Raw genomic sequence first — 25,470 nt, forward strand, 5'->3', positions numbered from 1 at the left:
GATGATTGTCAAGTGCCGGAGAGGGACTGGCACGTAGTAGGTGCACAATCGGTTAATTCTCCAAACTCTCTGAATATTTCTGGAAATGTTCATCTTGGCTCTTCGATCAACAAAGAAGACTTAAAACCTATGAAGTCAAAGGAAATAACTTGAGCACCACAATAGGAAGACCAAGGCAGGTGGTAACTCAGCCTCCTTCTAAGATAATAACTCACCCTTCTTCTAAGATAATAACTCACCCTTCCTCTAAGATAATAACTCACCCTTCCTCTAAGATAATAACTCACCCTTCCTCTAAGATAATAACTCACCCTTCTTCTAAGATAATAACTCACCCTTCTTCTAAGACACTTGAGTGTCTCTTTTGGAGGAAGGTTTTAATCTGCAGACATTCTGACAATGGAAATCCTTAATATATTAATGACTTAGAGCAACCAAAGAAAAATGCTTTATCAGATAGCATTTCACCTGGTATTTCAAATACAAACAGAATAAACCTTTTTGTCAGGTTGTTCAATCCTTATTTAATGTTGGTTTTAATTAGTTCAAGCTGTAGCTACCTAAATTATCAGAGGAAAAAATTAAACCTAGCCTGCTAAAAAAAAAAAAAAGAAAGAAAATGTTCCGCTACTAGCAAACAATTGAAGAGGGCAGGGAGAGGGTATTCTATTTTTTTCAGCATCTCTTAACTGTTCTTGTTTGACAAGAATTATTTTATTGTCAACAGATTTGTTACAAATTTATGAACCTTTTTCTATTGCACGGGGAACATTTCCTGGTGAAAGAATTTGAAGAAATTGTTCAAAGCAGACTCTTGGGTGTCAGTTTCCCCCTCCCTCCCTAGAGGGTTCCTGGGAGGGTGACGGACTCCGTAGAACAATCACTCGAGTCTGTCGATGGGAGCGTAATAGTCAGGACGTTTAGAAGTCATCTTTGTGATACAATAAAGAGAATGAAGCGCCAAGAGATTATTCATGCCCATTGACCTATGAAAGTGAAAGAAATGATGTGACCACATTAAAAAAAAAAAAAAAAGAGGAGGAAATAAAGTTCCCTTTATGGAAACATTTTATAAACACTTTACTTTTCATCATTGGTCAAAATACCCCCAAATTACTATTGGTCAATCTACTTTTCTTAACCAAAACTCACCTCTGATATTCAGGTAGAGGGCATAGCTACATCCATGATAAACTGCTAGAAGGAGAAATATGAATGTCCAATGAGCTGATTACATTGTACCCTTTAGACAGTAATCTTTGTCACAGAGCTCTAAAACAAGAGAAAGGGATTAAAAGTCTCACTATCGCTTTTATTGCACAACGAGGTAAATTTTGTGTAGAAATGTCATCATCTCACTAATGAGCTTTGAGGATGAGCATTAGGATATGATCATTTAGCCAAAGTGTTGCCCCTTTCCTTCTGCAGAATGAAAGCTCTCGAGTCAAGTTTTCAAGCAGTGATGAGACTCTTGCTCTGTGCAGTGCCCTCATTACGCCTTTCAATTAGTGACAGAATCCAACGAGCATTCAGGGAGTCAACAGAATGGCAGCAGCCTTTCAATGTTTTGACCCATGGACCCTTTTGCAAATTAAAGCAATCTCCAAAGAAAACTCTGCAGTTTAAAAATCCTTGAAAATGAGTATCATAAAGAAGAAAGGGAGGCTTCCCTGGTGGTTCAGTGGTTAAGAATCCGCCTGCCAACGCAGGGGACACGGGTTCGAGCCCTGGTCCAGGAAGATCCCACATGCCGCGGAGCAACTAAGCCCCGCGTGCCACAACTACTGGAGCCCGCGCACGTAGAGCCCGTGCTCCGCAACAAGAGAAGCCACCGCAATGAGAAGCCCGCACATTGCAACAAAGAGTAGCCCCCACTTGCTGCGACTAAAGAAGGCCCGCACGCAGCAATGAAGACCCAACGCAGCCAAAAATAAATTAAATTAAGAAAAAAAAGAAAAAATATTCTCTTAAAAAGAAAGAGGAAAGGGTTACAACCTAAGCTCCTGATAATAAAATAAAATAATATAAAAGGAATTGTGCTCATATAACATTCAAGGTAGTGGTAAATAATCTTTCTTAAAAATATCTTCATATACCATATGGTATCTTGCATGTGCCACATAGAACAGCAGTTAATGCAACTAAGTAAGCGTTGGATAACTAGTTAGAAACTGAACATTCCAAGAATCTTAAATCTACCGTGTACATTAGACCTTCACAGGCAGTAGCAATTCACCTAGTTGGCTACCTGTAGGAACCAGGTAATTTGAGCAAGGCAGTGGATGTATTTTTAACCTCCAACTGTCAGACTGGATTGAGAATAATGAAGCTTGACAAGACTCAAGTTGAAAAAGTGTTCATCACAATAGATCTGCTACAAGGTCTGAATCTTAACACAAAGGTAATATTGTGCTGTGATTGAAGAGTTAGCTAATCTGTGTGTTTTTCTATAAAACACAACACTTCACAGAGAAAATGTGCACTCAGCTGACACTAGAGTTATCGGATTTGGAAATACATTATTCAGTAAACATTTACAGATGTATATATTTGAATAACATTATTTTAAAGAACATTTGCTATTCTGTATCAAGTATAGTGCTAACCCCTGGGCATGCAAAGAGGAGGGAGCCCTAGCCTGTCCTCAGAGAGGAAGGAAGGAAACCATCGACTCAAACTGGCTGGGATCACTCCAGTCACAGTAATATAACTAAGTGCTGTGAGGACCCAGAGGTGATTTGGGAAAATTATCTCTTGTGCCTGAGGGTCAGGGAAAGCTTTGTAGAGAAGATGATGTTTGCTTTTACCTCTGAAGGAAGACTGAGAGTCTGACAGAGTGGGGAGGAGAAATATTTGAGGCAGAAGGGACAAAGTGATCATATATATTTTTAATTGTATTAATATTTTTTATATTTATATTTATGCACACATACATATATCTGAATATATAATATAATATATAAACATATAAAACTTTATCCACCCTACATCTAGGGTATGCATTATTCCAAAATATACATACATGGGCCATGTATAAAAATTTAAAATGTTCTAAAAAGAGAAGAATGTTTAGGTCACCTTCTCAGATCACAATGCAATAAAATTACAAATGTATGATTTTTTAAAAAAAAATTAAACCATTTTGGAAGTAAAACATTTCAGTCCTGTAGTTAATACTTGAGACAAGAGGAAATCAGAATTGCAATTACAGAATGTTTATATAATAATGACAATGGGAACTTTAAAGGTAAAATCCTTAGTTATCCTCTCATATGCTCTTTATTATTAAATTAAAAAAAATTAAATATGCTTATCATTCAACTAAAGAAGTGAAAGAGAAAAAAACCTGAGAAAAACATGGTGAAGAAATTAATCAAGATAAAAAGATAAAATAATGAAACTGGAGTATATTTTTAAAAACGCAAAACATTGGCAGGTCCAAGCAATGTTTCTATAAAAAGCAATAAAACAGAAAAGGCTCTCGAAAATCTAATCAAGAAAAATCGTTGACAACAAAAGCACACTGTTATGAGCGAGGAAACGATGCAAGCACAATACAATCATTTCAAAGATAAAGAATAAGCAACTCTATGACAAGACATTTTAAAGTTTGAATGAAATGGATGGTTTTTTAGGAAAACATAACTAAACCAAAATCACTTTTAAAAGTAGAGGACTTCCCTGGTGGTGCAGTGGTTAAGAATCCGCCTGCCAATGCAGGGGACATGGGTTCGAGCCCTGGTCGAGGAAGTTCCCACATGCCGTGGAGCAGCTGAGCCCGTGCACCACAACTACTGAGCCTGCGCTCTAGAGCCCGCGAGCCACAACTACTGAAGCCCATGCCTAGAGCCCGTGCTCCACAACAACAGAAGCCACAGCAATGAGAAGCCCACGCACTGCAATGAAGGGTAGCCCCCGCTCGCCGCAACTAGAGAAAGCCCGCGCACAGCAACGAAGACCCAACGCAGCCAAAAATAAATAAAAAATGTTTTTAAAAGTTGAAAACAAATAAGCCAAAAATAATTTTAAAATCTACCAAGAAGCTATCACAAAATCAAAAACCCAAGTTCTGATGCAATTGAACAGGTCTGTCCATCACATTTAAATCCACTGCTGTCTACCATGAATACTGGTGTTCCCCACTTACACAGCCACCCCACCTCTCTCTCTGTCTGTCTCCCTCTCTCTCTGCCTCTCTCTCTCCATCTTTTTCTCTCTTTCCTATGTTCATCTCCGTCCCAGCATCCCCACTCTCCTTTGTCATAATTCTTCTCTCCTACAGTCTTCTCACAGCCCTATTGGTCCAGCCCCACATACTTAGACAAATGAGTGACATTGTACATATGCATCTTTGTTTCTTATTTTATAGAAATTAGTCTGCGTCCTTCTTTTTTAGATTCTAACTCTTGGTTTATTTTGCAATAAATGAATCACGGTATGGAAACGAGATAGGAAAATATATGCAGTCATGTACATGTGTGAGTGTGAGGGATGCCCTCATAATGCTTCATTTACTATTATTTCTTATGACCAGAATTGCTTTGATTCATCCAGATTCGCTTTATATGCAGATTTCCAGGAACACGTTTGCAGCTGAAAGCTGCTCCTATTTAAAGCCATAAGGACTCACTATCCTCCAACCAAACTTGCTGTGCTTTGATGACCTCTTCTCCTTGGCATGTCAGGGGCAGGTGAGACCTGGGAGGGAGCACCGCTGGGGCATCCAGTGGTCCATGGACCCGGGGATGGAGTCCCTGTGGCAAGGAGTTGCCTGGGTTGTTTGCATGTGGAGACTGAGGGCAAGAGTTGTGAGTCCAGGTTGGATTAACTCCCAGGACGGAGACAGGCAGCAGGCAGCTCTGCCAAGTGGTCTTGCATGTGGGCCTGTAAATCAAGCCTGCATGTCTTCCCTGCTTGCTATTTCTATTTCCCAGGGAAGAATTCCTCCTCTCCAGCATACTCCACTTTGGACGATGCTGTTCAGGCCATTCATCCATTCACCCGCCCATTCGTCATTCTGACCAAGCACCCATTAAGGGCAGAAGTCCAGGTGCTGAGGGGCTGCAAAGACAGACCAGCCTGTGTCCCGCCCTGATCGGCGGACCATGCCCTGCAGGCTAAAACCAGGCAAGCTCGTGCACTCTCTCTTCTCGTAACAGGGCGATGCACACTCTGGAGTAACCAAACCCCTTTTTCACTGACAAATACTATCCTTAGTATCATGTTCAGCTTCCCTGGAGATTAGGTCTATTAATACCATCTGAGGACACAGCTTGCAGACTTGCTAGGAGTGTTGCTTTCATGACGGGCGGACCGTGCACTTCACGATCAGGCAAGTCTCGGGGCTGTGAGGGACGGGGCCAGGCTGAGATCAGAGACCAGGGGATGCTGGAGAACCCCTCCGCCTGTTGTGTGGTCCAGCTGGTGGATTGGTGTCAGCGTACCCAGGTTATGGAGTGAGTTCTTCCTCTGTGCTGAGCCCACCTGGGGACAGCCTTCCCTGCAGGATTGCAAACCACCTCCAAGGAGCAGGGACCACACCTCACAAAAGCTCGCCATGTGATCAGAGAAAGGTGGGCCTGCCAGGGGCCCTGCAGAGGACCTTCAAAGGGGAAGCAGTGGTCAGTGCACACAAGCTCAACAGTGATGATGTGAATGGACCGGGCTGGCGTTGACCAGGACGGCTGTCATCATGACAGCCAGGGATGCACTCCACCCATGGCTCTATTCAGCCTGCTCTGGGTATCCAGCTGTCATTTGGAAACAAGACCCCCTCCAGCAAGCAAGTTCTAGGATGAACAGAGAGAAGGAACTAGAGGCTGGACCTTGAGTTAATTCGTAAGATGAAAGGCTCTAGACCATGAAGCCCAGAGTGTTTCCCTGGACTCAGGGAGCGGACCATGGACCCATGAAAAATCTGAAACAGAAGACTCTCTGTCCAATGGATACTCCTTGGTAAGGTTCACATTGACTCTCATGGCCAGGCAGGGCTCCATACAGACATATTTTAGATTCTGAAATTCATTACTGAGGAGCTTAACATTTTAGTATAAAAAGAAGTTCAGCAAGATAGGCACTTGGATGTTTCCAAAGTTGATATGCTCAGGAGAGAGCCATATATTAAAGATGATGTGTTTTAGGATTTTTTTTTCTTGTTATTATTGCTCTTGACATTGGTTTCTGCTGACCTCTTTCATCATTCCCATAAGTTTCTCATCACTTAGTGTGATGGTTTAACTCATTCAGCAACTATTAGTTGTGTATTTAATGTAGAAAGAGCCAGGAATGAGTAGCTAATGGGAGCCCAAGAAAGTTAAAGTAACTGAAAACCAAGCCAACTTTCTATGGGGTGAGCCATGTGGCCAGGGGCAGGTTGGAAAGGGGCCAGGCTCAGTTTGAACTGGGTTTAGAAGGAAGTGATGGGCATGGCCTGATGGACACAAGAGAGGAAGGTGTGCCGGGTGAGGGGGGAGAGTATGAGTCAGGGTGTGAAGTAGGGCTGTGTAGACGTGCAGACGATAGAGGGATGGGTGAGGCCCTGAGCCGGGATGCCGTCTTCCCAACCAGCCGTGACCGCCAGGGCCCTCTGCTGGCGGACTGTGTGCACTGCAGTTTGTCATGTGCAAACCTTGCAGGTTTCAGAGGCAGGCTGGCTCCGCCCCTTGTAAAATACGACGGCCTTGCCGCAAGCCGGTCCAGCACAGGGCTGGAGGGGCTCCAGCCTTTTCCTTTAGGTCGCCAGGCGGCATGCTGTTCTGTCCTGGTCACCGAAGCCTCCGGCCCCGACACTGGCTTGGCTGGCCTTGGTTTCCAGTACTCTGCTCCCTCCTAGTGGGGCAGGGGTTCCTCCCCTGTGGACCTCCCCCCACATTTACTCCCCGATGCACTGGGCCCAGAGCCTCTGTCGTACGTAGCCCACGTTTTCCCAAAGTGTGGAACCTGAGACCGGTAGTTTATTTGGGGACGTGAAATGCGCACGCATAGGGGATGATGGAGCCGAACTCACCTGCCCCCCTCAGGGCCGAGCCTCCGTAAGGAAGTCCCGGTACACACACTGCGGAGCTCGGCCACCTCTTCGCGCGGCTCCTGGGCGCTGTCGCACACCGCGAGGACGCTGGGTCTCTTCTGCCCTCGGAGCTGCTGCTGAGAGAAGGCCTTCTCCCGCGCCCCTGTGGCAGGGGTGGGTGGGATGGGGGGCAGGCCTTGGGAGGCGGGGGAGGGAGGTTGAAACCCGCACTGGGCCCCAGGTGGGCTTAGCACGTCTGCCTCACCTCCTGCAAACAGCCGGGGGTGGGGTGGAGTGGGGAGTCCAGCTTGAAGCCAGTTCGATCCGGCCTGAACTGCTGGGTCTCTGGTCAGCTTCCTCTCCTGTCAAGTGGATACAATCCTGTCTAACGAGGCAGAGGAAGTGTCTGGTGCAGCCGGAAATATAAAACAGATGACCTTTCTGTTTTAACAGCTATTTGTTAGCAGCCGTTTCTAAAGCATCTTGCGTGTGCTCGTGTGCACACATGCGGACGCGCGCACACACACACACACACACGCTCTCAGACACTTCAGGTCACAGGAGATGAGCCACTGCAGCGTCTCCCAGGAGCTAAGCAGGGGTCTACTGAGTCTTCAGCTATTGCTCAAAGAAGCTGCCTCTCCCCATCATCTTCACCTATGAAGGGAGAGGAGTGGAGATGGCCGAAAGTTCCAGAACCACTCTCCTCACTCTATGCAGGGGGCACAAGCCCCCACGGGCCGCTCCCCTGGGCAGAGTTGTGCTAGGAGGAGCTGGGGCAGTGGGTCTCTCTGGAGCTCAGAAGCATTAGCTCATGCCACATTCCTTGTGCTCTTATTTTAAAAAATCCATCTTATTGAAGTATAGTTGATTTACAATGTTGTGTTAAATTCTGCTGTACAGCAAAGTGATTCGGTTACACATATGTACACATTCTTTTTCATATTCTTTTCCATTATGGTTTATCACAGGATATTGAATAGAGTTCCCTGTGCTCTACAGTAGGACCTTCTTGTTTATCCATTCTATATATAATAGTTTGCATCTGATAATCCCAACTCCCACTCCATCTCTCCCCCACCCTCCCTCCTCCGCCTGCTCTTCTGAGGCAGCACGGGGAATGCGTGCGCTGAGCGAAACACTACCTGGCATGTTGGCGTGGAAATGGGAACCTTCCTTTGATGGGAAAGACTTGGCTACATCCTAAGGGATAATTATGATCAACTGAGAGTCAGAAGAGCCTCCAGTGGTTCCCCACTATTTCATTAATGTGCAATACCAATGAGGTGGGGCTGGAATTATCAGGACCATTTGGGAAATTCACTGATAGGAGACTCAGTGCTTTTAGGACACGTGGGGCTGGGCTCCATCAGCCCCCAGAGAATGCCTTTATTTACCAGCCCGGGTCAAGCACAGGGTAACGGTGGTCCTGTAAGAGCCTCAGGCCATCCCAGACAACAGAAGACCTGCAGCCCACCCCCAGCATCCTCAAAGACAAGAGTGTTTCCTTGTATCCAAGTGTCTTCTTCCTCAAGAAAGAACACCCACCCACCCACGGCTGCGTGATGACAAGCCACTTCCAGTTACGCTGCCCCATCGCTTAATGCTCTACGTCAGGCAGAAATGAGAGCAGTGGAGGCCAGGCAGTTCTAAGAGGAAAATTGTTTCTTTAGTGCAACTGTGACCTGCAGAACAAGCGACCGCTCCCAGGGAAGCGACATAATGATGGGTCAGCAGGCACTGTAAGCTGCTCAGCGGCAGTGGGCACTGCCCTTGCACCAGCCTCCTGTCCACGCCCATCCACAGTGCAGGCTGTCATCGGCTCAGGGACACTCCTCCCCTGACAAAGGCCACTGAGGCGTGGGAACAGAGTCTCTGCGCGGATAGCCTAACTTAGGAATTCCATCCAGGTTGGAATCCCAGCTTCTCCCCAGTGAACTCTGAGACGTTGGCAAAGAATCTTCTCAGACACAGCTGCCTCCACCGTAAAATGGAGTTAATCGTGGTGCCTACTCCCCTAGGTGATTTCCAAAGTGAGAGAGTCAAAGGACAGCTGCTATTCGCTGTGCCCAGCACTGACTGTACCTCACGTCACTTCACCTTCTCAGCCGCACAGGAGGTAGGGGACCAGGGAGCGTGCTTGCAGCTGGAAGTAACCAACGCCTAAGAGAAGAGCAGGCTAAATGCAAAGCAAGCAGAATGAAAGAGTGATGAAGATGAGAGCAGAAATAAATGAAATACAGAGAGAAAACCAGTAGAGACAATCACCAAAACTAAAAGTTGGTTCTTTGACAAGAGATCAACAAAACTGACAAAGCTTTAGTGAGATGGACCAAGAATAAAAGAGAGACGACTCAAAATACAAATATCAGAAAGGAAAGGGGAGACATTGCTGGACCAACCTTGCAGAAACAGATATGCTGCTCAAAGAAGAAGGAAAAGCATTATTGCACATAATTGCAGGTCCAGAGGCAGGGCATGGGGGGATGACGGCTTAGCAATGCCATCAGGGACCCAGTTCTCTCTGCTTCTCCACTCTGTTCACCAAACATTTCTAGGTCCCCTGCCTTCCCAGGGCATGGTAGGATTACACTACCCATGCCCCACCCGCTCTTGACTTGCTTTGGTGAATGAAATGTAAACAGAACGGCCTGGATCACTTCTGGGAGCTTGTGTTGAGACACATTCTTTTCACCGCGCCCTTTCCCCTGCTGTGATGATTGTGGAAGCCAGTGTTGAAATGCAGCCTCCGTCTGCCTGGACTACCGAGCGACTACTGAGCGAGCAGGAGCCCCTTCTGCTGTGGGCAGGTCATGTAGCATGAGTGGGAATGACGTGTGTGTTGCTTTAAGCCACTTGGGTTTCAGGATTGTCGGTGCATGTGTCTGATACACCATCTCCTGCACCAGCGCCACGCCGAGGTCGGTTTCCTTCATGATCACTAGAGAGCTATGCAATGGGGCCAGTGCGTCGTCAGAATGGACAGCGAAAGCTTTCCCTTTCACATCCATCAGGAGAGAACCTCCTCCCCAAGCATGAAAAATAAATCTCTTGCTACGGTCTGATTGGGTCAGTGTAGGTTTCATGTCCAGCTCCGGATCAATAAAGGTTGCCAGGGGGATGGCCATGCTGATTGGCTGGCGCTATGGTCAGCTGAGGCATCCACCCCAGTCTCCAGTACATGGATTCATATTATTATTCATATTACTAAGCATGATTGATGATCATGACATGAGGCTTAGGTTATTAACTTGCTCAAGGTCAACAGCAAGCATGCAGCAGAGCTAGAATCGTACTCTGCTGTCAGGTTCCAGAGACAGAGTTCTTACCAGGTTGTAAGCCCCCCGAGGGGAAGGAAGAACTTTCATCTACTCATTCATTGCTTTATCCCCAGCAACTAGGAAACCAGACATGTGTTGAATGAATGAATAAGCTACGCTCCATCCACCCCATGGGGTGTTGAGAGGATTGAACGAGACGTTTGTGCTCTAGGGTCCATCGGATGCCTGGCTGGGCTTGGAGCAGGCCTGTGGGGAGTCACGGCCACATGTCACTCAACCATCTCACGTGTCAATTCCTCCTCCATAAAATGGGAAGAGAAATATGTTACTGCTCTTACCTACTTACAAGGCAATTTTGAGGATCTGATGAAATAATAAACATGGAAGTACTTAGGAGAACAAAGAAGCTAATAACAAAAATAATAATTATTATTTTATCTTATATCCAATAACAATTCATCAACATGATCATTTCTTGACCCACTACTAAGTGTCTCCAGGAAGCTGACAGCAGGGATTAAAGTTTGGTGAAGATTTTTCTGCTTGCCATTTCCCCAAACTCAAGATGGCATTTCCCATCCCACCAGAGAAGTCTGGAGCAAGTGATGGGAAAGGCTGAGTTTTAACCTTGCCAGAGAGAGGCAAGCTGGGGCATCTCGTGGGCATTGACTGAGACTTGCTGGGTTTTTTTTTCTTTCTTTCGCTGCTCATTCTATGAGTCTGTGAAATTAATGGCAGTTTCCCCGGCGAGAACAAATTAGGTAGTGGTGCAGGGCAGTTAACCCCCTTGGGCCACCCTAAACCAGTGAGAACCCGAGTCTAAATGCCCCCACGAACTCACTCTCAGGTCAGGTGTACCTAAGGGCTGGGGCATGAGGATAAGGCAAATCGTTGGCCACCAAAGGGGCAAGATGACTGTGAATGCTGGTCTTACACAGGGCAGGAGGACAAGGAGGGTTCACCGATTTGGCGAATTTCTACAGTTGACCTGAGCTCCGGCTCTAGAGCGTGTGGAAGGCTCCTCCCTGCATCCAACCTGCCCCCTCATCTGCGGAAAGAGCAAATGGTTTTTGAGGATATGGTACAAGGGACAAAGGCCCACAATGGAAACTGGGTGGCCAGCCATTCTCCATCTGCAGCAGGAGCTGAGGATTTGGAGTGGGTCCCACGGGTGCTGCCCCGAGTGCAGAGGAGGGATGTCCAGGGGGAGAAGGGGCGGTGGCTGGCAGGAAGGAAGCAATGATCCTCGAAGCAGGAGGGCTGTCCAAGTCCTTCCATCACCCTTTCTCTGCCTTCACATGTGCCATAATCACATAGCGGGAACTAGTGGGGAGAGTACAGCCTTCTGAGCTCCTCCATGCCCACCCGGGGAGAGTCTCCGATAGCCAGATGGCCTCTGTGGCCTTCAGGGAGGCTGACAGAACCCTGGGAACAGAGAGCTGAGACCTGGAGGGAGGAAAGACTTCCAAAAATGGGGAGAAAGACACCTAGAAATGCATGGACACACAAACATTTGGGGATGGGAAGGAGTGAGCTCTCCCAGAGGGTTCTAGAGGGAACTGGGAATGGGAGACGAGAGTGCAGGGGCACAGGTGCATCTGTGCTGAGGATAAAGGGTGACGGAGGTGGGAAGAGGGTATTTTGAAGCTGCTTTGCGGGGCTTTTCAACAACATGCCTGTTGCTCCTCCCCTTCCTTTAAACTCAGTAAATTTCTGCAAGACCATTGGCTTCGATTCTATTTTTCTATCCAAATGATGTTTCTTTGAATTGCCTTTTCTCAAAGACTGAGTCACCCAAGGTCCTGGCCACGGTGTGAAGACCAGCCCTGGACGGGGCCCCTCCTGCGAGCAAAGGTAAGCACTGTCCAGCCTGGTGAAGAATGGTCCACACCTGCACTTAGCTGTCTTCTCTTTCTTTCAGCGTGGTTATCTGTGAGAGGTGATGTGAAAATGATTGCTACCCAAATTATTGGCAGGATAACAGCTTTGAGTAATTAACACACACACAATGCGTTAAGGTACTGTAGCATGAAGAGTCATCTTCGGGAACTGCAGCTCTGGCTCGCAATAGCATCATTGTTAGAAAACTAACCGCAGCCCCGTGGGCTACTTTGTCATACTTGTAGAGAGAAAAATAAAGTGCCCAATAAAGCAGCCAGATCTGCTGCTGGTTTTTAGTACTGAGTTATGCTTAACACCAGTTGGGGGAGGCTTGGAGCCTTAAAAAAAAAATAAAAGACTCGCCAATGAAATGGCCCATTTCTAATCCAAAGTGAGTTCTAAAAATGTCACCATCTAGAAAACCAGCTATGTGACGTTGGTAAATCGTAGGACCATTCTGCGCCTTAGACCAATGCCTTGTGCTTACTGGATTCACATTACACGTTCTGACGAGTAAGGAATCTTACAACTGAGGATTTTGAGCCGTATAAGCTCTAAGGGTCTCTCCTAACAACATTCTGGGACTTGTTTTCTCCATTTCTAAAACGTTAAGTCTGTGCCAGTCGAAGACGCCCCCATTTCCTTTATTCTGATGACAAAGCAGCCAGAAGGATGACCGTGGTGGATTCGTCCTCCCTGGCACCACGGGTTCTGAAAATTCGAGGCTGCCTTGCAGAGAAGGCAGGCTCTGGATGCCCCATTTCCTCTCTGCTGGCACATCGCTGACCCCGAACTGCTGGGAGCTGGGCCTGGAATGATTCCCGTATCACTGAACCTTCTCCCTAATTTATTTCGTTAGGCTTGTCTCAGCAAGGGGGACCAAGGTTCCTGGGACTGTACAGTTCCATTCTTCAATCTTTGCATGTAATTCCCAGCGTTCCTGCCTTGGGGAGGCATCATCCAAGGGATGATCAAAGGAAGAAAGGCTGCAGCCACAGGCCCCATCTTCTGCCCACTTTGCCTTCAAGCTGCCAACGGAGCCTCCTTTGGAGGCCACCAAACCAGAGGAAGCAGCTGGCTCTTTTCTCCACGGCTAAAATATCAACAATATGGTCTTCCTTTCTATCGAAGAACCCTCATGTCACTAATGTTTCTGAAAAACTGAGAGATGAGTCTGATGTTGCTTTTCTGTTATGATAGCTTTGCCCTCCAAAGTTTACTTTTCATGTGAAAACACTTTAGCAAGGCAGTGAAAGCCCACGATGCTGTCTTGTGTTCCCTGCAGAGAAATCAAAAATAGGTAGTTTAAAAATAACCCTGCCTTTTCCAGGTAGCTCCTCACTCGGTATTAAGTGCTCTTCTCTCCAACGCAAGTGTTCATGATGCTAAATTAACTGTTACCAAGGATTTTAAAATAGTATAATGTATGCTAATTCAGAAATATTCCCGTTCCCAAAGTGATTATTTTTACCTTCCAAATTGCTGCACTTTTGCATCAGCAGCTGAGGAGTCAGGGCGCTGTGATCAAGCATCTTTCTGAGTGGCTTCTGGATTCCTGGTCATTTCAAATGCGTGGTTTCCACGGAGGCACACAGTTTGTGTACAGTGTGCTCTGGATGTGATCTGTCGTGGTTATGGGAGGGGGAGGAGGCCACCGGCACTGACCGGTGTTGAATGTCATCCCTCAAGGCCAGGGCAGCACAGGAAAAGCCGTCTGCTCCTGCCCAGGCCAGCGTCGTGGGAATGGAGGGGCTCAGGCTTGCCTGTTGGCCCCCTGGGGGTGCCCATTTCTCCCTGCTCACCCCCCAAAAAGATCATCATGGACACAAGTGCAAAGCCCACGGCTACTTTGGGGGGCTTTTTGCTTTCACTGAGATGTGGCCATGGTGAGGAATCGTCTGATGGAGTAAAGTTTAGGAGACCCCGTGGCCATATCTTCCATTTCCCTCCAGTCCTTTGAGGGAGAGTCCCACCTGCCCCCTACCCGGGGGAACACTGCTCATCTCTCCCTCCTATGGCATTTGGCTGTGACAACCATGGTTCCCCCATCCTCTTCCCCAGCGTCGATGCCTACCTTGCTTTGTCCCAATAATGGCCAAAGACTGAGTTGTTCAGGAAAGAAGGGAAGGGGAAGGAAAAGCAGCTTTATTTTTTGAAGCGTGAAATCTCTGAGAAAGTCCTAATGGCAGGAATCAGATGCCCCTGGAATCACCTGTGGTGAGAAGCAAGTCCACTGGTGGGCCACGGAGGGAAGGGGGGAGCCCCCCGGGAAGCGAGATGGTGCTGCTGCCTCTTGGGTTTGTGACTCCACCAGAAGGCTCATCAAAGCCAAAGAGGACGGGGGAGGGATAAATTAGGAGGTGGGGATTAACAGATACACACTACTATATACAAAATAGATAACCAGCAAGGACCTACTATTTAGCACAGGGAACTCTGCTCAATATCTTATAATAACCTATAATGGACGAGAATGTAAAAAAAGAATATATATATTTATATATGTCTGTATAACTGAATCACTTCGCTGTACACCTGAAACTAACACAACATTATAAATCAACTATCCTCCAATAAAAAACTTTTAAAAAAGTCAAGGATAAATGGACTCCATGCTCCACATCCTCCACCATGTTCCACCATGCTCCATCATGTTCCATCCTGGTCTATCATGGTCTATCATGCTCCATCCTGGTCTATCATGTTCCATCATGCTCCATCCTGGTCTATAATGGTCCATCATGTTCCATCCTGGTCTCTCATGGTCCATCATGTTCCATCCTGGTCTCTCATGGTCCATCATGTTCCACCATGCTCCATCATGTTCCATCCTGGTCTATCATGTTCCATCATGCTCCATCCTGGTCTATAATGGTCCATCATGTTCCATCCTGGTCTCTCATGGTCCATCATGTTCCACCATGCTCCATCATGTTCCATCCTGGTCTATCATGTTCCATCATGGTCCATCATGTTCCACCATGCTCCATCATGCTCCATTACTGTTTCTGTGGCTCCATTTAGCAGAGAACATGACATGGAGCCTGTGTGGATTCTCCCACCCTCAACACGGGCCCTGGGGTACACAGGACAAAGCCCAGGGTGCTCACAATAGCTTGGGAGCATAGGAAGCCCCCATCTGGATGCTGCCCAGTTCCTTGGCCTTCCTCAGCCTGCTTCTCCACACTGGACCTGCTCTGCTGGTTTTCTGGAAGTTCTTTCACAGTGTGGGGCTCCCCCTCATGTCTGGGAGGTAGCACACACTGCTTCTTCCCATCCCTGACCCTCCTCCAAGTCTGCCCAATTCTGCTCATTCTCCAGACGTCCCCCAAAGTTTGTGTGAAAGGCCCCTCTGCTCTGCTCTGCCCTGCCCAGTGCTCACCACGTGTCCTTCAACAAACCAAATCCTACTTGGCTGTTGGCTCATTCATTCCCTCACCAGATTCTGAGATCCATGAGGACAGGACTGGGTCTCTCTCCTTCCCCATTGTGCAGTGTACCTGGCACGTAGTTGTAGACACACTCCAAAGATTTTATAAAACGGCACAACCAGTTAAGAGAAAGAATAAAGAACAGATGAAATTCAGCACTCCCCAATAATGAAAATAAACGTGAATTATTAGCAACAGCTGAACAGGTGGCAATAGGTGTACAAAACTAAAGGAGACCAGGGAGGCAAGGAAATGATGCTGTGAAGCTAGAAGGAATGGGATTACTTCCCAGTGGTGGGAAAGGCACCACGATTGCCAGAGGATTGTAGGACAAATTTTGGAATCTCCAAATCTCACAAAGGTCGACAAGAGAAGAAAAGAGCAAGAGAGCACGGCCACTGCGTGAGGCCATCTCCAGGACTGGCCAGCTCCAGAGCCAATGTTAGAGGAGCAGCACAAGCTGGTGCAACCGGCCGCTCGGGGAGAGGATGCATCTTGACCCGGATGGGAGCCCAGACCGAGACTGGGTGGACTGAGATGAAGGGCGCCCCACACGCCTGCTGGGTCGCATGGGAGGGTCGCGGCCACAGCCTCACCATAGCTTAGCAGAGAAAATAATTCTGTTCCGAGTTTAAACAGGGAAATTCTTGGCCATGCAAAGTAGCCTCTTACACATGAAAGAGTAATGGAGGATGGAAGACAGCTGAAGGTGGAGAGAGGGAGACAGACAGACAGAGACAGGGAGATAAAGACAGAGAGAGAGGGAGACAGAGACAGGGAGACAGAGATAGAGACAGAGACAGACAGACAGACACAGAGAGAAACAAAGACAGAGAGAGGCAGACAGAGACATACACAGAGAGGTAGAAAGAGAAAGACACAAAAAACAGGGACAGAGAGAGAGGGAGAGAGAGAGAGATAGAGAAAGACAGAGAAGAAAGAGAAAGATACACAGAGATGGAGACAGAGAGAGTCAGAGAAAGAGGATGCTCAGCCAGCCCCAGCACCAGCCCCACGGAGGAAACCATTTGGACATTCCAGCTCCAGGAAAACAAACAACAGCATGGGCAGTTCGTATTGTCAGCATGTGACTGAGGAAGAAACCCGTGCATGGCGGGGCCGCGTGGCTGTCTGGGGGCTCCAGATTCTGGACTTCTACCCAGTAGCTTTCCTCTAAAGTCTACCACTTCACTGAAGGTGGTTTGCTGCCCCTTGTCTTTTCCATGAATTATCTTGTTTTGAACCTCTCATGACACTCTTGTATCGTGGTTCTCCACAGAAACAGAGCCAATAGGAGATACATATACATAAAGAGAGAGATGTATTTTAAGGAATTGGCTCATGTGCTTGTAGAGTCTGGCATGTCTAAAAATTTGTAGGGAAGGATGGAGATGCAGGCGGGGTTGATGCTGCCCTCTTGAGGCAGAATTTCTTCTTCTCTGGGAATCCTCAGGTCTTGCTCTGAAGGACTTCGACTGATTAGACGAGGCCCACCCACATTACAGAGGGTCACCTCCTCTACTTTAAGTCAGCTGATGGTCGATGTTCACCACACCTACCAGCAATACCTAGATTGACGTTTGATTAACCGGGCGCTAGAGCCTAGCTGACTTGACCCATAAGACGAACTAACCATTGTAGGTCTTTTGTCCAGGGCTGACACAGTATTATCAACTCAGTTATAACAACTGAGTTGTTATTATAACAACTCAGTATTATCAAAATGAACTCTGCTGTGCCCCCCGTCCCACACAGTTCTTTTTCGCCTCCCCTCGCAAGCTTGGGCCACTCACTGCATGCAGGCCTTCGCAGGACCTGTGAAGGGTTATTGGCTCACCACGTTTCCTGTTACCATCATCACCAACTAAACAGTAGAGTTTAAATAATTCAGAAAAGGCAGATTGGAAAAAAAAAAAAAAAGTAAAAGTCCCCAAATAGACTTTAAAAAGTAAGTAAAATACTAAAAAGTAATTAGAACTAAAAAGCAAAAGCCAAAATCCATTACACCAACAAAGACTTTGGTGAACATAAAACATAAAGTCCAATGCCATAAAAAAAAAAAAAAAAATCCAGAGCCGAAGATAACAAAATCTGCAAAATCTGTACGGAATTGAAAGAGATCAAATCTTTACATTAAAGAATAATCTTAACATTGATTAAAAAATAATTTTTTAAAATATAATACTAGGAAGCAATCTTCAAGCACCAAGGGTTGTTTTTCAATAAGAAAAAATTTTTACACTTGTAAGACATAGCTTATATACTATCTTCTTTTAATAAAGATTTGGGGAAAGCACATGTTAAACTGAATAGTTAAAGATGGATTTGTAATACACGAGGAAGTATTGTGAAAGACAAAAGAATAAAACCAAATTTAACTGAATGTGTGAGAGCTAAATTTGGCTTTGAGCTTCCTGGCCATCAAAGCAAAAATAGACAATAAGACCCTCATCATTCCTGTTTTAAAGCAAATATTCTCAACGAGGCAATATCACCCGAAGGTGATGAAAACTGGTTCTTGGGGAACAAAACAATAATCTTACTTTGTCAATGTAAAAAGCAGAGACAGTCATAAAGTATGTAAATAGATGTACAGTATATCCGTACTGTTAAAACTTCTTGAGGGAATGATTAGGAAAAAAAATGTCTAAAAAGACTCCTGGGAGGCAATTATGAACAAAGGTTGAGAAACACTGTTTCTGAGTAAAAGGAATACATTAGTGCATCTAGAGAGGCAAGCTGTCCCCTCGAACCTCCTTCTAGAAGGAATGTCTCCAGAAGACACTTGATGACACAGAGGTCAGTTTCTCCTTGACTGTAGTTTTGTAGCCCATGTTGATTTAAAAGGTAAAAAAAAAAAAAAAAAAAGTGTCTGCCTAGCTTGAGAAGTTCACTTTTTAATAAATATACTTTCATATTTATATTAGGAAATTTATGTTAACACCTGTAAAAAGTGTCCACTTTTCCTTTCCTAACTGTTGTGTTTGCCACGTACCTGGCAGCTCTGGAGGCCAGCGTGGAATTTCCGGCGGCTGGGGGGATGGGGACATGGGGGCGGGGGTGGGGTGGGGTTGGGTGGGGGGACCCGGGCGGAGTGTGCAGTCCAGGGATCATCCAGGGAGACTTCCTGGGGGATGCGGCGGTGCAGGGCAAGAACTAGAACCCAGATGCTGTTCTAGAATAAAAACAACCATTGCCATAGGGCCAGGAACTATTTTTATAAATTTCGGCTAGAGCTTCCGCGAAGTGAAATACTGACCATCCAAATATCACCCGCGGCCAGAGGCTGGCCCCTCCCAGGTGGGTGTGCCCCTGCAATTATTTTAGGATGGTGGATAATATCTGGTTTCTAACATACTCAATGGAGCATGAATATTCATGTTGGTCAAAGAGTAAAAATTCAAGAAGAAAAAAATTCCATATTCACGTGTGTCTAAAATTCCCTGGGGGGTGGACTGGATATTTACAAGTTCGAATAAACTGGGGACCGGCCATTGAACCAGAGAAGGATCCTCCAAGCCTCCTGGGGGCTCCGCAGCAGCATCCTTCGAGGCCTGGTCAGAAGGGGCAGAGTCACACCCTTGTGTTTATAACCAGGGACACATTTGGATGGAAAGCAGGACCCCAGCGCCTTCTTTGTTGCTTGCCACCTAAGATTCAGAGAAAGCTGGGAAGTCTGATGCCTCTCAAGTGCAATGACACACCCCAGTAAACAAAGCCCTCTCTCAAATTAGCAGCTGAAAAGGCTAAAAGGAGATGTAAATAATGTGCAGCCAGAGGGCCCCGGGGTTGGGTTGAGGGGAGAAAGCTCCAGCCTTCGCTAGGCTCAGGTCTGCTCTGTCTGTAAGGACACGCAAAGACGCATGCAGAGGCATGTGGGTGCTGTCTATCTGGCCTCCAAGTCAGAGACAATTAAACACAGATGATTAAGACCGGTGTTTGAGAAAGATGCACATACAGATAAACGTGTGTCACAAAGCTCTTTAAGAAAGCAAAATAGAAAACAGCGGCTTTTAGATTTTACATCAAGGGATAAAAACATAGTATGTCAGACACCGCGAGTCTTTTTAAATGACATTTTATTTTTCGTTGTCACGGATTAACTTTCGAGCCTACTAGAAGAGTATCATGATTATAGTGAATAAAAAAATATAGATGATAGAATAAAAATATTAGGTTATACTAAGTTAGTTTTTTTTCTTTTTTTTTTAAATCATTGCCCACAATGATTTTTAGGACGAGCTTTGGGGGAAAAAAAACCAAGAAAATTTAATTTCGGTTTTTTTTACACTTCCCTCAGTTAAACGTTAAGAACACCTATTGGGAACCATTTGCGGACACGTATTACAATAAACAGAAGGACCACAAAAATTAAAACAAGTTCTAAAGACCCTCATATATACAAACTTCTGTACAGAATGAGCACAAGAAGAATTCACCCAATTAAAACCATCTCCTGTGGTCTACGTTTTGTTTTTTGAAAAGGAGAGAAAATCGATCTGCCTATACTCATTTATTTTTCCACTTGATCCCAGTATTTTTAATGGTGTCTCCACTCCATAAATTAGTAACTGCTCAGTAGCGGAGAAATATCCTATTTTAAATTATACCCAAGGAAATCAGGAACTTCCCTGAAAGGGCTGACCTTAGTTGCCTGATGTAAGTTGAAGGGACACTCAACCAACAAAAAGTCACACCACCAGGTGCAGCCAGGAGGGTTTGATAAAACATCCTGCAAGAGTCAGCCGGGGTTTGGCCTCGAGAGATGAGGGTCCCTAAGCTGTTACTACACAGTTCTGCAGTGAAGGCCTAAGCTCTCCTTACTGAGCTCCACTCAGGTCAACTGGCCTCTTTGCTAATGCGTCATTTGGCACAAAAAGAAAGGACTTCTGGGCAAGACTTAGGCTCTCTCAAGACGGACACACTCAGAAGCCTCCGACTTTGCTAAACATAAAAGCACGTCCCAGGCCCGTATCCACCTCGCTCCCCAGTGCTAAAGCCCTCTCACTCCATGGCTGGAGACGAACTCCTGTTAAGGAAAAGCAATTGCACTAAACATCAGACATCACAGGCCCAATGAGGTAAACGCCAGGCGTGGGAGAAGATGCGGAGGGAGAGGAAGGATACCAGCTCGCTCTCCGGCGGGCGCTGCGCGTTCACTGCACGATCCCGGAGTCCACCGAGGTCTGCTTGCGCGTCGTCTTGGGAGGCGGCGGCGGCGGGGTCTTGCTGGGCAGCGGAGGGGGGAGATGCTGGAAGACAGAAAACGAGGGAGACTCCAGGGGGGCTCTGAGCCGGCGGGGTAAGGCGGTGAGGGAAAGTCGACCTGCAGCCCTGGGTGGGAACTGCCCTCTCCTCGTGACTCGGGGCCGGCAGCCGGTCGGCCGCACTCAGGACCGCGTGGCTGTGGCCCCGGCCACTATTTCACACGTGGTACGTCACACGTCTGCACAGCCCCTGAGACGTGTAACCGCTGCTTTTTGGGTGGTGGTTTTAAATCCACGTGCTGTTGACCTAAGGGCCCCTGGAAATGGACCGGGTTCAGAAGCGGGCAGTTGAAATGGTTAAGGACAAGTGAATGTGGGCAAAGCAGGACCCAGGGCCAGCCAGGCAGCCTGGCCATGTCACAGCTGAGCCTCCCGGGGTGAGGACCACCCAGAGGTCCCGCCTCATGCCCCCTGAAGATGCCCCGAAATGGTTCAGGGACAAACAAGTCCTTGGAGATGCTCTCCATGGGTGGGTGGGTGAGAGGCCTGCTTTGCTCTCAGAAATGGAAAGGCCACATGAGAGAGGGTCAGCGAGTGGGCGATGGTGGCACCTGCGGCCACCATCCAAGTGACCCGTTGACAAGGTAGTTTCTCGTCCACAGTCTCTTCCCAAACTGTAAACAGAGGAGGATGAGCAAGGTTAGGGGGATGTTTAAATTCTTCATGAGGGGAGCACAGTTTATCAAGAAATGGGTGCAGTTGCGTTCTAATAAAAGTTTATTTACAAAGACAGGCGGCGGGCTGGACGTGGCTTATGGGCCACAGTTGGCCTTAGGTTCTCAAGAATGGATTTACAACCGTAACGGCGATAAGAGAAACGGGATGTACCTGTCAGGGTGTGAATGATGGAGGGCAGCTGGTGGCCTTGCTCTTGGTGGGCACGTGACACGCACAAGAGGTCAACGTGTGTTGACCACATACATAAAGAAATGAGTGAACAAATGAATGAATGAGTGAATGAATGAGCAGAGGAACAAATAAACAGACCAGGATAAGTGGGCACACGCCACAGGTAGAACACACCAGAAGGAGATCACAAAGCACTGGCCTCTAACTAAGGCTGACAGTGGATTGTTAACAGCTTCTCAGGGGAGGTCCACATTTAGCTCAACGTGAGAAAAGAAGTTTCAAGGACAGAACAGTGACGAAGCCGCGTCTTAACTCATTGCCCAAATTTCCTCCTGATTCTGAGACACACAAATACTAAAGTGATCTAGGGCTTAAGAGAGAGAAGGGAATCCGTGTGGAAACACAGAACTGATGTAATGATATTTAGGCATTGTAACCAGGCAAGTAAAAGAACAGACTTGTAAATCTTTTTAAGTTGGTATGCACAGTCAAAAGAAAGACCGATTTCCGGCTCTGATGAGGCAGCTGCTTGTTGACACGTGGAAGTCAACAGCGCGGGCCGGTGTGAGCGGCACGGGGCCGGGCCACGGTCGGAACTGCCCTCTGTGCCAGAGACGTGCATGGTGGGCTCGTCACCACTGAGCGGCTCGAGAGCTTGGACGACCGGTCGTAACAGCCATTTTGAAAGAAATGACAGCTTAAAGTGGCAACAGCTAGAGAGAGAGTTGACTACAAGCCCGAGGCTGATCAATGAGAGTGACAGGAGGACATGGGTCAGCCCCCATGGAGGGCGAACCGATCATGATCCCACAACAGCTCTTGGGGCCTGAAAGGGAGGCACCCCTGGAAACCCAGCTGCTTCCAGAGATGACACCCGAACCCACAGGCATGCCTCCTGAAGGGGTACTCAGCTGCAGGTACGTCAAACAAGACACCGACAGCAAGGCGACTTGGGAAATGAATCTCAAGGAACTCACACCCCTTTATAAATGGAGCCCAAGCTTGTGCATGTTTGTCCTCCCCCCAACAGCGGTGGCAGCAGTAACTCAGATGGTGTCCCAGAAACCGAGACCATCAAATGTTGCCCCTGAATTGATTTGTAACAAAAATGGACTCGCTCACACTTCCAAGTTCAGAATTTTCAGTGTAGGGAGAGCTGGGGGACACTCTTGCTTTTCCGATAAAATAAAGATATGAAAATCAGGATGGAATCAGTTAACTACACTGTTAGGAAAACAACACCCCAACCAATCAACGGTCTCTCTCAACTCTCTGCGTCTCTTTTTATTCTAACCTGTCGTGCAGATCTGTGGGAAGGGTCAGACTTACATTTCCTTAGTTGCTACAAACTGTTCCAGCTTCCTAAAAAGCCATCATGGGGCACCTGGTCCCTTCTCCGGCCGGTCCCCCATCATGGAATCTTGAGGGACAGAGGGCTGATCCGAAGGGCACTGCAGCCAAGGAAGGACAAACCATTCCTTCAGCACCAAAGAGGAAGCCCCACTGCTTGTCTGGTTTTCTTACGCAAAAGGAATAATCGAATAAATATACTGTCAATATATCCCCTCTTTCTTCCGCTCCTCTCACAAGAAGGTAATAAACTTGCAGAAAGCTCAGTGAAAAAGTCTCCATTAAAAAAAAAAAAGAAAGAAAAAAGAATGTAGGATTTATATTGTTTTAGAAGGGGAAAAAACACCTTGCTGTTATGAAAAGAATCGTGGCCACATGACTACCTCACGTCTTCGATGTTCTACAGGAGTTCTGTTGCCGTATAATTACGTTATAGAGGCTGACCAGCTGCACGTGTGATCGGGGATATTCTACTCCTCAGCCTGCATGGCTTTAATTTCATTAGGCTGTGAATAGCGTGGCTGGGGGAGGGATGAACCTGGATGCGGATCTCCCGGCGCTGCTGGGTCATTTCACGTGGGCACGCGGACCTCTGCACGCAGCCGGGCCAGCGAACAAAGGAGAGGCCTGTGTGACAGCAGCCTTTAGAAGCAGGAGAGAATGCGGGGGGATCGCAAAAGAATGTTTCTAGAGCCGTGAGCCGGTAACAGAGGCACGGGTTTAGGTGTTTTTTTCAGACTTTTAGCTGACGTTTGCATAAGTAGGCAGGCCCAGAGGCCGGAGCAGTGAGCACATCAGACAAGATTGGTGAAGGTTTCCAAGGGGGGACCAGCCTGGGCACCCGTGTTGACGAGGGTTCGAGTTGGCTGACCATGCTTGCGGCAGCCAGTACCCCGACTCTAAATGGGGTGGGGTAGGCTTCAGGGCTAGAGGTGTGGCTAGGCATGGGTGGCCTCGGGGAAGAGGGTTTGCCCAACCTTGCTTCTCCTTTGCAGATTCTCTGTGCAGCAAGTGCCTGTCCCCACCCGGGAGTGGCCGGTGCGAGGGCGGGCTGCCTGGAGGAACTGTCGGGACCAGGGCTTCTCAAGGGCAAGGCTGGTGTCCAGGAGCACAGGCCCCCCCACCATGTGTGGCATTGGCCAGCTTCTTAAAAAGTCAGACAAACCTCTTCATACAAAAGCTACTTCTCAACACCACACTTTCTTAAGAAGTGCAGTGACCTCTAAGGTCACGAGAGTGGCCCTTCGATCCACGGGCTGGAGTTCTTCCCCCTCTGCCTTGCCCTGAGGCCCCCGTGGGAAAGTGTGTCCCTGCAGCGAGGACACAGAACGACAGACCACACGCGCCGGCGTTCCAACCACTGTGACCTCTGCTCGGAATCACATCTCGGCTTGCCCGGAGTAAACACGCTAACGCCAGGAAGGAGGGGCTTCTACCTGGTGCAGAGAAGGATGTGAGCAAGCCCCTCCCCGAGTCCTGACTTACCCTCTGGTGAGGAGGAGGGGGCAGGGGGCTCGGCAAGCCCGCCAGGTCCAGGTTCTCGGTCAAGGTCCCGTAGTCTGCGCTGGTGCCTTTGAGAGGCAGAGGGGGCGGAACCTCAGCCACGTCCAGCCCGGTCATGCCGTTCAGCTCCAAACCTGGGAAACAGGGTGGGTCAGAATCAAACCCACACCCCCAGCAGGCATGGGCACACACACGGTGGCTCTGTGCCCTCTCAGGAGTGGCAGGGAAGCAGGAACCCCTTCTCCTCCCAGAAATGCTTGTCAACAGGGCACAGAAGAGAGCAGAGAGGGGCAGAGAAGGCCAGGGGTGGCATTGCCTCCGAAGGGCATGCCCTAGAAAGAGAATACCAACTATCACGAGATGCCTAAAACCTGAGCTTAAAGGACAGATCAGACCGCTGGAAAAACAGCCATGTCGACCTGGGACCCTTATTTATTTATTTCTTTTATTTACTGTTTATTTATTTACTTACTATTTATCTATCTATTTATTTATGCATGCTGCGCCTTGAGGCCCGCGGGATCCTAGTTCCCCAATCAGGGACCAAACCCGGACCCTCGGCAGTGAAAGCACAGAGTCCCAACCACTGGACCGCCAGGGAATTCCTCACCTGGGACCATTCTGATCCCTCCTAGGCCCCTCTGCCTTGGTGGCATCTACACAGCTTAGGGTCACAAGGACCGTCTACGCCTGGAGTTTTCAGAGCCCAGCTGGGACGCTGCACCAGGCGTCCTGCAGTTATGAGCCGGGAGCTTCACTAAAGCCAAGTCTAATAACACAGCTCACAACCAGCCACCTGCCTTGCAAAACTCTCACACCAGGAAAAGCCAATTGTACGAAATGCAGTTATTAGTAGTAGCAGCCGCTGCGGCTGGTGCTTTAAGTAAGCCAAGGGGAAGTAC

General features: G+C 47.6%; 1 protein-coding gene across 2 annotated transcripts in view; it reads right to left on the minus strand.

Moving 5' to 3' along the window:
* Window positions 1–19,661: 19,661 nt before the first annotated feature.
* DOCK1 (dedicator of cytokinesis 1) overlaps window positions 19,662–25,470 on the minus strand; it is a 534,315-nt gene continuing 528,506 nt past the window's right edge. For both annotated transcript variants that reach the window (XM_082423165.1, XM_082423166.1), the window contains exons 51-52: window positions 24,551–24,702; window positions 19,662–20,851 (exon numbers count right to left, since the gene is read on the minus strand). In XM_082423165.1, coding sequence (XP_082279291.1) covers window positions 20,756–20,851; window positions 24,551–24,702 — 248 coding nt within the window. In that variant the 3' untranslated portion in view covers window positions 19,662–20,755. The remainder of the gene's footprint in view (window positions 20,852–24,550; window positions 24,703–25,470) is intronic.

This window comes from Balaenoptera physalus (assembly GCF_965194825.1).
Source record: "Balaenoptera physalus genome assembly, chromosome: 14".
In the NCBI taxonomy this organism is placed as follows: Eukaryota; Metazoa; Chordata; class Mammalia; order Artiodactyla; family Balaenopteridae; genus Balaenoptera; species Balaenoptera physalus.